Source organism: Numenius arquata, chromosome 9 (assembly GCF_964106895.1).
Source record: "Numenius arquata chromosome 9, bNumArq3.hap1.1, whole genome shotgun sequence".
Classification (NCBI taxonomy): Eukaryota; Metazoa; Chordata; class Aves; order Charadriiformes; family Scolopacidae; genus Numenius; species Numenius arquata.
The window spans coordinates 46,424,706-46,438,009 of NC_133584.1; the positions used below are offsets into that span (position 1 = coordinate 46,424,706).

The 13,304-nt window shown below is 44.1% G+C and overlaps 1 protein-coding gene across 1 annotated transcript in view; it reads right to left on the minus strand.

Moving 5' to 3' along the window:
• The window catches only part of PDIA6 (protein disulfide isomerase family A member 6), a 14,740-nt gene extending 3,123 nt beyond the window's left edge, over positions 1-11,617 (minus strand). Inside the window, exons 1-11 of the mRNA XM_074154136.1 lie at positions 11,536-11,617; positions 8,453-8,594; positions 7,188-7,245; positions 6,273-6,399; positions 5,751-5,857; positions 4,258-4,391; positions 3,738-3,852; positions 2,663-2,803; positions 2,123-2,207; positions 1,955-2,027; positions 697-855 (exon numbers count right to left, since the gene is read on the minus strand). Coding sequence (XP_074010237.1) covers positions 697-855; positions 1,955-2,027; positions 2,123-2,207; positions 2,663-2,803; positions 3,738-3,852; positions 4,258-4,391; positions 5,751-5,857; positions 6,273-6,399; positions 7,188-7,245; positions 8,453-8,594; positions 11,536-11,569 — 1,175 coding nt within the window. The 5' untranslated portion in view covers positions 11,570-11,617. The remainder of the gene's footprint in view (positions 1-696; positions 856-1,954; positions 2,028-2,122; positions 2,208-2,662; positions 2,804-3,737; positions 3,853-4,257; positions 4,392-5,750; positions 5,858-6,272; positions 6,400-7,187; positions 7,246-8,452; positions 8,595-11,535) is intronic.
• Positions 11,618-13,304: the final 1,687 nt, after the last annotated feature.

Here is a 13,304-nt window from a genome sequence, read left to right on the forward strand (position 1 = left end):
AGCCAGCTACACCAGCTGGGATTGTACTGCTTTCTCTAGGCAGCACAGCTGAGCGGAAGTGTCAAGTAAGAGATTATTCCAGCAGGTATTGCTCTGTAGTGAGACAATACCAAACCAATTATCTAATGCCATGTAAGCTGTTTACAGTTTACTTTAGCTGTTGTGTCCTGAAAGCACCATTCACCCTCACGAGGAAAGGCTTCACTGATATGGATTTTACAGACTAAGAGAACTTGCCATGTCTGAGAAAGGCAGACATTTCTCTCACAGGCATTATTAGTACAGACTGTCTGGTATTACTCTTCTTGCATCTGAACTCTGTATTTTTTTTTACTTAATGCTCTGAGAGCCTTCCCTTTTTGGCATTAAGAAGAAAGTCTGATCCCTTACACAGCTAAGAGAATATAGTACTGTTTCCATTAATCCTGCAGGAACAGGGTTCAATTAATGGTGAGGCAGGGAAAAGACCTGTATTTCCTTTTGGAATTCTGACTGTCCTTTGCCATTCTCCAAGCAAGGACATGGAAATAACACTGCTAGTTCTCACTGAACTATTATTCCCTTACTCCAATGAATGCTCATCATCTTAATTCTCTGAACTGTGCAAGTCCTGTCTGATCCAGAAAGCCTGGTTTTGGGCTAAAGAGTCACAGCCCCAGTTACAGAAAGATTTAAGTCACTTAAAATATTCCATACCTGAGAAACTCATTAATCCCTTGCTCACTGAATGATCCTTTCAGAAGGGCAAATTTCATCTTCCGAGCATTAACAGCTGCCATTGCTGGATACCCAAAGCCTCCAATCCCCAAAGAGCTCTCAAGATCTGACTGAGCACCTGCTTCTGTCCACAGCCACCTTAAGGAGAAGATATAAAGTGAATAGTTAGGATAGGCACTACAATTGTTTAGAAGTCACACATACCCTGCAGAGTTGAAGCTGGGCTCTGAACTGCCCTTGAGGGTGTCAACCCATCCCAGTTTGTTAACGAAGGCAGCAGGGAATAGCAGGGTCCTAATCTTGAGCCATGTAACAGAAGAAACCCCTCCTGAATAGGACTCTAGGCCAGCCCCATGCTCACAGCCAGCAAAAGCTGGATCAGAACAGCCATGAAAGAACTATGTTACAAATCCAAACAAATTGCTGCACTTTAGCCTTTGTTAAGCAAGGTTTTAAGTGGCTCAAGTCACAGATTTAAACACAAAAAAGTACTGCCCAAATACCACTGCAGAAGATTTATGGCCAACGACTGCAAGACCAGTATTTCATTCAGTATTAGTTCCTCACTGGTCAGCTCTTGGTTCCTTTAAAGTTTAACAAGTCCCCTGAGGAACCTCTGGAATCAGTCAGTCTCAGCACTTCCCCCCAGGCTTTCATGCCATTTTGCCCCCTTTTTGCAGCAGTGTGTCAGAACAACTCTTGCGTCTCACAGAAGTCTGAGAGATCCTAACCTCCACTTGAGAGGAAGAGAAGAGGCAAAGCCTGCTGCCCTGCTTCTTTGAAAAACAAAATTTGTTAATGAACTGCAATTTCCTCGTTTGTTTTTTTTGTTTTTTTTTTTTTGTTTTTTTTTTTTTTTTTTTTTTTGAGAATTCAGTCATACTGGCAGACTTGCCCACCAGCAAAAGACTAAAACAAACTGGATAAATACTGCCCTAAAATATTTTTGCATTCAGCACAAGAGTAAAAGATACAAAATGTAATCTCATTAATGCTTAGATATTACTTGTAAACACAGGATTTGAGAGGTAGATGAAGAGGAAAAAGAAAAAGAGCAGTTTATTCTAAAGCCACAGAAAACTTCTGCACAGTACTGTTAGTGAAATACCACGATACACTGTCCTGAACAAGGAACAACTCTTATCTGCAGATAAATCACTATCATACAAACTCTAGTCCATTACCTCTAAAAATGCTCACATCTTTTTAAAGAAAACCAGTCTATAGTGACACTTACCCCCACATTTTCTTTTTGTATTTTTCAGCCATTTTTAACATGACATCCAGGTAAGAATTCCGCCCTGAAGCTCCTGTGTTAGACAGAATTGGGTAAGTTAAAAAAAGCCCACAACTACATGCTTTAAGCAACAAATTCATACAGAAGTATGCTTGCTTGTACATCTACCTGTGTCAAGAATATGAGGCAGGACAGAAATGATGCAGAGCTGATGAGCATCACAGGTGCTCTTCAGAACATCTTCACTAATTATCTAGAAGAAAGTGGCAGAAAGTCAATAGGATTAAGACTTGGTTAGCCGGCTGTGACTGTACTTTCCTCCAACAGCCTATCAACTCCATCCTACAAGGTAATAAGCATTGAAACTTGTCAACAGAAGCTTAAAAGCCTCTCTTACTTCACTAGTCCCTCAACACAAGGCTAATTACAAAGAGTTCACAAAGTCTTCTGTTGAGACTTGCAGCAACAGAAAGCAAGCAGTACCAAACAAGGCTTACAAAGAGCACAGGAAGATGTCACTTCTTGCTCAAACTCACTGTCCTTGGAACAGGGCTAGAAACAGCACACCCAGACCTATGCATATGCCTGTAGGTTTCATTCCTGATACTGCTAGCATAAGGAGAGCCAGCAGGGTGCAGCATTTGCTGAAGATGAGGACATTTGATCAACATGATGGAAAAGCAATTTGAGAAAGTGATGTAGAGGTACCTCCAGGAGCTCAGGTGGAGGTGCATTATCAGAGAACAGATCCAGAGCACGAGCAATGATATCAGATCTAGTTCTGCCACCATCATAATCAACAGGGTCTTCTCCTTTCTGGAAGATTTTAATTGTGGGAAATCCACGAATCTGCAAGATAAGTTTAAGCCATCAGCTAAAAAAAAATATTTATGGTAGAACTTATCTGCTACTCTGATGTGTTCTAGATAAGAGAAAGGAAAGAGATTTAACATCTAGATGAATCAAGTCTCACAGCACGTTATGACTGAACTGGAACAATCTTCTAGCTTCCTACTTGTGCAACAATTAAAAAAAAAAAAAGGTAACACACTGGAACACTGTTCAAGTTTTAGGCTTGATGAATCAGCAACAGTTTCAACTCAGTTTAGATGCACCAAGCAGGTTTAAGTACCAAGAGGTCTATCTTAACTCTTTGTATTTCTTAGACATCAGTTTCCCCTGTTTATCTGTGGGGAGACAGCACTGAGCCTACATGACAACAAACTGACATTAAGCTCCTTCTGCTACACTTTCAGCAAAACTTGTTCAGTCTTCCTGCTGATTGCCAGACATGTGCACTTACAGTGTGCTGCTTTGTTTCCCTGTAAACTCCCTGTACTGTATTAAAAATTAAAGAATATCAGTTCACTTTGGGCCCACAGCATAGCTGATCTGGACAGCTAATATTGTTGAGTGATCCCTGACAACTGGCTCCAAGATGTACAGGCACACATGTGTGTTCTGGAGATACCCAGCCAGTGTACAAACAGTCTGAAAGGAAAGACCTCTCGCTTCAGATAAAGCTATGCAAGACCTTACATAAATAAACAGCCTTTTTCACCAGCAACATCCACATTCATTCCTTTTCTCTCACCCCATTTATTTATATTGTTACTGACGTTCAGGAATGAACTATTTCTGGAAAATTGGTATGTGTCACAACATTATTTTTAGCACAGAACATTTAAGTGGTACCAGATTAAGGAACAGTTCAGTAAGCGTTAGAGGGACATCTGACTTAAGAGATGGAAAGGAAATTTTAACTACTGCAGAGCACACTCACCCCATATCGGCTTGCCAGCATCTGATTGACTGTCGCATCTACTGCAGCCAGCTTTACTTTTCCCTTTGTTTGTTCCTTCACCTCAGTGGCAGCAGCTGCCCATTCTGGCTCCAGGCTGAAAAAGAGAGTATGAATGCTCTAAGTTTTCTTAGAGCTAGCAGAAGTATACCACATGCAAACATCACATAGCATACTCCACTCAGGAATAAGTTCTCTGCTGAGAATGATAACTAGGAGGGTTATTCTAAATTAGATTGAAGTCCTGCATCTGAAGGAATGCAAGGATCAATGTAACTTCTAGATCTTACTTCCATTCATAACTGGGAATTTTGCTGCTCAGGAGGAGTGCAGCCCGAGCAGCACCAAGGTGAGCAGGAGAAGCCCACACAGTCGTGTTAAAACACCTTATAGAAAACCCCACTTCTGATATACCAGAGGTGTAAGGTCCCTTCAAGGGGAAAGTATTGCATAAAACCAAACACTAATGGGAACTGAATTGTCAAAGAAAAAGCTCGTTTACTTTTTGCAGTGCCCACACCATGGGGCATAAAACTCCACCATCCACACGTCGTCACTATTTATGACGTTCTTATCAAAGCTGTCATCAGTCAGCTCAATCACATCCTTCTTATCTCCACCTCCACTCTCTCGACTCTGTAAGAAGCAAACAGACCTCACATAAGTAACCAAAATTAGTTTCCCAGACAAGCCATCTCCTGTGTGTCATGTTGTACCAAATGGTTATTTGAATGGGATACAAAACAGGCAGTGTTAGGTCATACAACTTCCCCATTTTATAACTAACAATACGCACAGCTGACTCCCACAGCACTTTCAAGAACCAGCAAATGAACCTTCTCTTAAAAACAAAACCCAAAAGAGATAGAAAAAGAAATCAGGTCAAACTGACTAGTAAGAAGATGTGGGAACACTCCCCCAGTTCTTCATGCTCCAATATGTCCAAAACCAAAGTGCTCTCGAACTCCCACACCCCCCTGTGCCCTGGTTTCTTGGCAAAACAAACCTGTGAGTGCAGTACACACTACAGAGTACAGTCCACCCAGGTCTATCTGGCCAACCTGAGGATGTCGGAGTGTACTTGCTACATGATTTAGAAACAGTAGTGGCAGCCAGAAGCTCAGTACCTCAACCAGCTGGAGAACGAGGCTAACAGATCTCAAAGTTCAAAGGGGGATGCAAAATGTTGCACCTGGGGAAGAATAACCCCATGCACCAGTACACACTGGGGACTGACTAGCTGGAAAGCAGCTTTTCAGAGAGGGACCAGCGGGTCCTGGTGGACAAGTTGAGCATAAGCCAGCAATGCAACCCTGTGGCAAAGGTGGCCAACAGCTTCCTGAGCTGCTTTGGCCAGAGAGCTGCCAGCAGGTCTGGGGAGGTGATCTTAACCTCTGCTCAGCACTGTGTGAAACATCTGGAGTGCTAGGTCCAGTTCTGGGCTCCCCCAGTATAAGACTCATGTACACACTGGAGCAAGTCCAGCCAAGGGTCAAAGCTGATTAAGGGCTTTGAGCATCTGACACATGATGAGAGGTTGAGAAAGATGGGATTGCTAAGCTGGAAAGAGAGAAGGCTCAGTGTGGATCCTACCCATGTACATACATATGCAAGTGGAGGGGAGTAAAGAAAACAGAGGCAGACTCTCCTCTGCAATGCCCAGTGACAAGACAAAAAGGGCATCAGCAGAAATACAAGATTTTAATTTAAACATAAGAGAAAACTTCTACTGTGAGAGTGGTCAAACACTGGAACAGGTTCCCCAAAGAGGGTAGTCTGTGTGGAGTCTCAGTCCTTTGAGATACAACTTGACAGGGCACAGCCCTGAGCAATCTGCTCTAGCTGACCCTGCACTGGGCAGAGGGCTGGACTAGGCAACCTCCAGAAATCCCTTCCAACTTCAACTATCCTGCAAACAGTCAGGAGCACAAGCTCTGATTGTCCTGTACAGGACAGTCTCCAGTTGAAAACAAACCCATACATTCCCTTAAATACCTGTTTCCCAGAACTATATCCTCCACTTCTGCCACTAAGACGGTCTTTCACCAGGGACCGAAGAGCACTTAGAGCAGCATCAACAATGGCATCACTTGTCCTGCCACCTGCAACACAGCAAAATGAATGTTTAAAGCACCAAGGACAGTTTAAGGTAGGCCCTTGACTTAATTACAGACTTAATACTCCCTCATCCTAACGATTTTTCAGGAACAGCAGGACTGGGCTATGAATGACAGGGTACTAGTGGTGGGACATCAATGACTTAACACAAGCAGCAGGATTGACTTGATGTTTTAACTAACCACCTTATCTGATGGGGTTGACCATGGCAAGCTCCCAGTAAACAGGAAGAAAGGAATAATCAACTTAGGCCAAACAAGTCCCACCCATCTGTCTCTCAGTTACTACAAGCACTTGACAGGAAGGAAACACCATGCAAGACAGCATTAACAGTTACCATAATTACTGTATGCAGGAAAATTTTTAGACGTGCAACACATGAAAAAGCATCACATTTACCCTGATAATCCTCTGCTTTGTTTTTGTTGGCTCCAAATATCTTGATAGTTGGAAACCCTCTGACTCCATACTGTCCACCCAAGGACTGATGCTTATCTGCATCTACTGCACCTACTTTCACTACACCCTGCAGAAATAAAAACCAAGTAGTAAGACAAGATTTCTACATTGATTTAACACATTTTATACTCTGTGCATGCTGGAGAAAGAGAGAAAGTTATTAAAAGGGTAAGAAAACAGTCACTAGAAGAGAAGTGTTATCCCCCAAAAAGCATTTAACTGCAGAACACCATATACATCTATTTTTCTTCACCCTGACTAAATTTAAAATTATTTGGGGTTTTTTGTTTGGCTGGTTTGGGGTTCTTTCATTTGGTCTCTGTTGGTTTGGGTTTTTTGTGGTTTATTTTATTTTTTTTAAGGGGAATATATTTTACATAGGCAAGAGCTCAGCAAATCACTACACGACCAAGCTTTCTGTAATTAAAAAAAAATATTCATCACCAACAGCTTACAAAGCTGTTATCAAATATTCAGTTCATGCTGTTCCTGTACTTCAGAGGCAGGTGACAGGATAGTGAGGAAGAAAAGAGAAACATGCTATTTTGGGGGATGGCTGGATTCTAATGTCTTCTGGTGCTGTTGACAAAGGAGCCCTGGAAAACAGTAATGTAACTCACAGGGACTGAATTTACTTGCTTCCTAAACAATTCAATGGCTTCTTTTAAAAAAGAAAAAATCCACAAAAATCCTGACTTTAAGTGCCTCTGACTGACCACTTCTCTGGCTGGACAAGCATTATTAAAGTGATACGGTTTTGGGGACCAAACCCCACCTCCATGTTCCCAAGTCAGATGACAAACGGCCAAACCTTCCTCAATCCTCTGCCACAAGCACATCTGAAATGTTACTTACTTTTAACGCTGTTGCTGCTTTCTTCCACTCAGGGGTTAGTCTTTGACAATGACCACACCTTTTCGGAAAAAAAACCCAAACAAATGAAAACCAAACAGTAATTGTCATTCAGATCTGACAACTATTTCACAAAGTACAGACTGGCCTTGTTGGGTTTGCAATTACAGAACAGCTGCTCACAGCAAACTGCGAGATTTAAGATCTATTCATGAAGAGGGGAAGAGGATATGCCACAACATCACGTCACTCAGACTTCTGAAGAAAAACTTCCATATGTATTATATAGAGCATACGCACCCACATACATATACACACACACCTCTCAAAAGCTACCTGGCTTTCCTAACAGAGGGAAACATCTGCACCAAAATCTGGATTTGTATACTAGTCTGCTTGTTGAAAGCCAAAATGGACCCATGATGAGGCCTGTAAAAATTTATTCTAGAGGTAACTTCTTAACTAGCAAGAATTTGTGGTACAAAATCTCCTGGATGGATCTGTGGGAGAAGACCAACAGTTGACTGGCAACTAGTGTATAACCACAGCATCACAAGTCTGTGTGGAAAGAGGAGCTGCCAATTTACTTTATTGCCATTGTTCAGTAAAGCCTCCCATGCCTGTAAAGCTGCAACAACACTTGAAGAGCTTCCCCCTACACCTCTCAGTCCAGACACAGTCAGGCCGCGGCAGTGAAAGGCCCCTTCCTCCAGAACATGGAATTTTGGATGGCAACAGTACAGAGGATTTGCACAAAAATGGAATATACATCACCAGAATTTACATGGAAGATAAAGAGAGTACATGCTCTGGACATGAGCAGAACAGGAGACAGAGGTGTGAAATTAAGACACATAAAGCAAGAATTTCCAATTTCTATTGGAAAACACTAAGTGTGAATTCAGATCTGTGCTTTCACATCTGAATCAGGTTCTGAAAGACAGAAGTGAGGGGCCTTCTCACTTACTTATTGCACTCTGATCAGTCATTTTTAATACCAACTTCAGTAGAAAAATTGAAATAGTAAAATGGTATATAAGGTTTTGTTGTTAGATCCTATTTGCCAACTTGAAACACATTCCAGCCTTTTTCCCCAATGAGGCCATTTAAAATTGGAATCCCAACTACAGCTATTTTGCTAGTCATGAGGCCATCAAACTACCAGCTGTACTGCCAGCAACTGAATGAAACCCTGGACTGATTGGCAGCAGATTCCTATGCTGCTCCTCCAAGATAAGAGCAAGCAAGTACACAGCTGTAACTCTTACCATGGGGCGTAGAACTCCACAAGCCACAGGCTCTCGCTCTGAATGACCTCCTTGTTGAAGTTAGTAGGTGTTAGCTCTATCACATCATCACTGGCAGAATACAAACCGTTAACTGCCAGGAATAACGTGCAGCTCACTGTTCCTAGAATAAAAAGCAAAGTAATCAGAACTCCTGCAGAACATTTATGGCTCTCCTGTTGCCGTGGCTAAATTATGTCCCTTCCCACCAAAAATCAGCACAAAAAAAAGAAAAAGGGAAAAGGATTCTAGGGAAAGGGATTGATGCTATAAAAAGGAAGTTAAGGCAACATTATGTATTCTCTCCCCACTTAAATCATGGTTCTACAGGATCATGTAATATATTTTCTGTGCCTAAAGCTAGCTGGAGTTATGCCACTCCCATTATGACTTTCCAGAGAACGTTTTGTCAAGCTGCAACCCTAACTACTACTGGTACCAGACTAGCAGAGCTTCCACAGGGATCCCCACAATCAGCTACGTTTTCCTATTAGTTCTTTCTCACAGAAACTCCTAATCCAATCGCCCACACCTCTTGCAGAGCAGGTACCCAAACACATCTCTCATAGGATCACATAATACAGGACTGTCTCAAGTAATCTTGGTACAGTTATACTGATTTTGGGACCAGCACTTGATACACTAGTAGTGTTAGGAGCATCTCATAAGGATCTTAATCTACCATTGATTTGTCTAGAGACAAATCAGCAGACTGCAGAAAAGCAGCTAAATTTCTGGTTAACAACTCAAGCACTCTTAGAGTGCTCAAAAATAATCATTAAAAGGTACAAAGGAATCACTTTCTCTTCAGAAAGACTTCATGCTTCTGGTCACTTCTGGATCTTATTATTGCTTGAGACTTTGCATGTAAAACCTCGTAATCCTCCCTTCTACCTAGTCAGAGAGATTAAGAGGTGAGTTGATGAAAGATGACAAGCACCTCTGTAACAAAAACCACGTAGCAGAATACTTTTCTTAATCCAAAGAGTGAGGGGAATAAAAGCTCAGACACATAAGTTAGAAATAGGCAAAAAATATATATATAGGCAAATATATATAATATAATAATAATAGGCAAAAAATAGGCAAAAAAAATAGTGAGCTTTGCTGCAAGTGGTTAATAACTTTAATAGGAAGCTGCACATTCTCTCAAGACTGAACATGAGAGGAAGATAAGAGCTCAGTGATGCAGAAGCTACAGTACATGGTACACAGACTACACAGCATCACCGACACTTAATCATTCCCACTCAAGGAAAGGCAGTTTCATTACAACTATTCCACAGGTGAGAGCTGACAGAAATAACATCTTCCAGGTTACTCAACCAGAGATTGGGTGGAATTGCCACAGCCAGCAACCCAAGCACTCTATACACTGCACCACTCCCCCACCTAATGGCTTCTTCTAGCCCTAGGACCCAACCCCTTTCTTTTGAGGTGATCCTAGTTGGTTTCCACACCAGATTTACACATTAGATTGGCTCTCTCCCTTCAGTAGGCCCACACACAAGCAACACTTCATCAGCACTGATCAACTGACTTCCAGGGTGATCTGTGGCTGTCACAGCATGTTACGGTGACCTACAGTAGCAGCTGCCACTGGGGTAGAGTAAGAAAACAAGGATGAAAAAAGCTACTTGAATGTTACAGCCACTCTCTAGTCAGAAACCCTTCTCTAGATGGAATGAGACCATTAAGTTGAAATCAGCATATTTCAGTATCACCTAAAAAGGTATCTCTGGCAGAATACATTCAGAAGCTGAACAGAAGTCATTCAGCTATTTCTGTCACTTCAGATAGAGAAGTTCTAGCTTATGCAAAAACACCTGCTAAAGAGAACTCACAAAAAAAAGCACATGGCAAAATTCACCTAGTCACGTATCACTGCACTTTTTTTTTTAAATTATGACTCATTAACTGGTGGCATAGTTTTCATTTCTATAGTGAAACATTCAAGGTTTATTTCATCTTTAGCAAATAAAACCATCATTTTTCTACAAGCATCTAAGCCAGGAAAATACAAATCTGTCCTTGATATTAAGGCAAAAAAAAATTTCTCAGATAATTTGATTTCAGAAGCTGCTTTCTAATGTAAGTGAATTACACAGACTGGAGCATTGTTAAACCAAAGAAGGCAGCACCATGCTGGTATTACTAGCCCTCACTGAAAAACCAAATTGTAACTGAAGAACTGTGAGGAAAAGCTTTTGCTACAGGATAATGATGATGATTCTGTGAACCTCCTCCTTAAAATTACCTGCACCTTCTGCAGCGGAGCTGGGTGTGCTGAAGATCACACATTCTCACACTCACAAATGTGCCCCGGGTGAGCAAGAGCCTTCCCCCTTCGGCCCTGTGCAGCGTTACCTGCGCCTCCAGCATCGCTATTGCAGGCTTCGAGTGGCAGTGCTTCACAGGGTTACCCAGTTACTGGGCACAGGAGACCCAGCAGCAGGGGGAGGGGAAGAGGAAGCACAATTCCCCACGGACTCCTCCCTTTGCCTTCAGTCATTACTTTCTTACAGCCCTAGACCCCAGCTTAGGGCAGCCAGGCAAGTAACTCAACACCACTAACTGGAAATCAAAGCTGCCTTTTTTTTTTTTTTTAAACTTATTAGGGTGAGAGACAAGAACCGTTTCCTTTAATTTTTTTTTTGTTGCTGGGATCTTCAGGCCGCCTGCCTGCGCTCCGATAACCCACTGAGCAACCGAGGGGGGGGGGGGGGGGCGGCGGCACCCCTCAACCTCCCCCTCCAGTCCCCACCCCCGCTCCCCAGCAGGGCAGCGACTCGGGCCAGCAACAGCCGCAACGCGACTGCGGTTGCGACCCTCGCCCCCACCCCACAAGTCGCCAGCCCCGCCGCCGGCCACCCGCACGGACTAGAGCTCTAACCCCTCCGCGGCGGCTCCCAGCCTGTCGCCAGCGGCCACCCGCCGCCCAGCTCCCTCCCGCCGCCATGGCCCCACACCCCCCGGCGGGGCCCAGAGAGCCAGGAAGGGGAAGCGGCGTCCCACTCCCCCAACAAACCACCGCCACCACCCCCTCGGCCCCTCAGCGCTCCTACCCCACCACAGACGGCCAGCGGCACGCGCCCCCATGGCTACCCCCTGCTCCCTCCGCCGCCGCTACTAGAGCCGGCCCGCCCCGCCCACGCGCCGCGCGTTCCCCGCCGTGGCCGCCGCCCATTGGCGGCGCCGGCGCTCGCGCACTGGTAAGAACCAATGGGGGGCAGCCGCGTCAGTCGCTGCGGGGCGCGGTTGTGCGGAGGAGGCTCTGAGGGGCGGAGGAGGAAGAGGCGGGTGGAGGGGCCTGGCCTGCTGGGCTGGAGCGGGGTCCCGGGGTTGGCGAGGGCAGGAGTGTGGCGGAGGGGTGTCTGGGCGGCGTGGTTAGCAGGCTGCCCCTTCCGGAAAACGCGCTCTCTGCCCGCTTCTGGCAGCTTCCCGGGGTCGTGTCACAGCCGGAGCGCCCTCAGCCACTCCCCGCCTTGCAGCGCTAGGGGCTGTCGGGGCCTGGGCTGAAACCCACGCAGGCCTTTAAGGAGGAGGAACGTAGGCCAGTGTTCTCTCCTGTTCCGTGCCTGAGCTTCTTTTGTATTACCTGGAAGTGCAAACTGAGTCTAAGGATTTGACAGGCTAAATCGTGTCACTGAAAAGCGGGACTGGCATCTAGATTGGAGAAAAATTTAATCTACAAGCCACAAGCTTGCATGTGAAAGTAGAACTTCACCTAGCTGCATCTGCTGTAGGCCAAGGAAATGAAAGTAGGGTAAAGGGAGGGCTGGTGCATGCTCCTACAGGCTCTTAAAACCTGGATAACCTGCCTGCATCCAACAAGGACTTGGAAAGTTTGGGTTCAGCGAGACAATACATATATGGATATGAAAAATCAGCATCCCAGTTCAAAAGCTTCAGAAACCACTTTGAAAAAGCTGATTGTTTCACTCCCCCCACAATGCTTACAGGTGACAGGAGGGTAGTAGAGCCTGGGGCCATGTTGTCGGTGGGCACACATCCAGGCAAAGGCGCTTGCAGAGCTAGGATTCAATGATTAAGTGAGCTGTGAAGGTTTTAGTGTAGTGCTAGTAGCTGGACTTAATGTACCGTTGAAATAACAAGTTTCAAAGGCTAGATCTGAAGTGGTCCAAATTGTCCCCCCATCTGCACACCCATTACTTAATGCTCACAAGCAGCACTTTTCAGGGCTATTAAGTCCTGCTTTTTAAGAGTATGAAATTATTAACATAGTAGTGAGGACAGGCAGCCATTTTCACACACCAGTTGTTTCAGAAATGGAGGAACGGGGATGCATGAAATAAAAGGTTTAATGAGAACGGCTACGAAATATTGACATCTTTGCATTTCCCTCCATAAAAGGGCAGCTTGCTGATCAGGCAGTTTCAAGTTTGTGGTGATTCCTCATTCTTAAGATAAACCATACCTCACCTCTTACTTTTACTGACTCCTAAAGCAAACAGGAGTTGCTTTGCAGACCACCCTTCCTAAGGGAATGAGTATGTCTCTTAAGTTTCTCTTACATTCTACCAGTATGATGAAAAAAGTAGACGTGACACCTCGGGGCACTCCTGACATCAGCTCCAGGTAAAATCCTCAAGACCAGAAACAATTAAAGGATAGTATTATGGCATGTAAGTTGGCAGAGAAAATTGATAATTTGGGGGGATGGGGACAGGCTAATAGAAGGAACTACATAGAGGTAGTGTAGTTTATTTTTCGTCACTGTCATGCAATAGGAAGTTGAATGGCTGTGTTTAACATTTCTATAGCACCAAGAAACACATGTTAAAGTACTTTTTGCTGAATAAGAAGCTTTTAA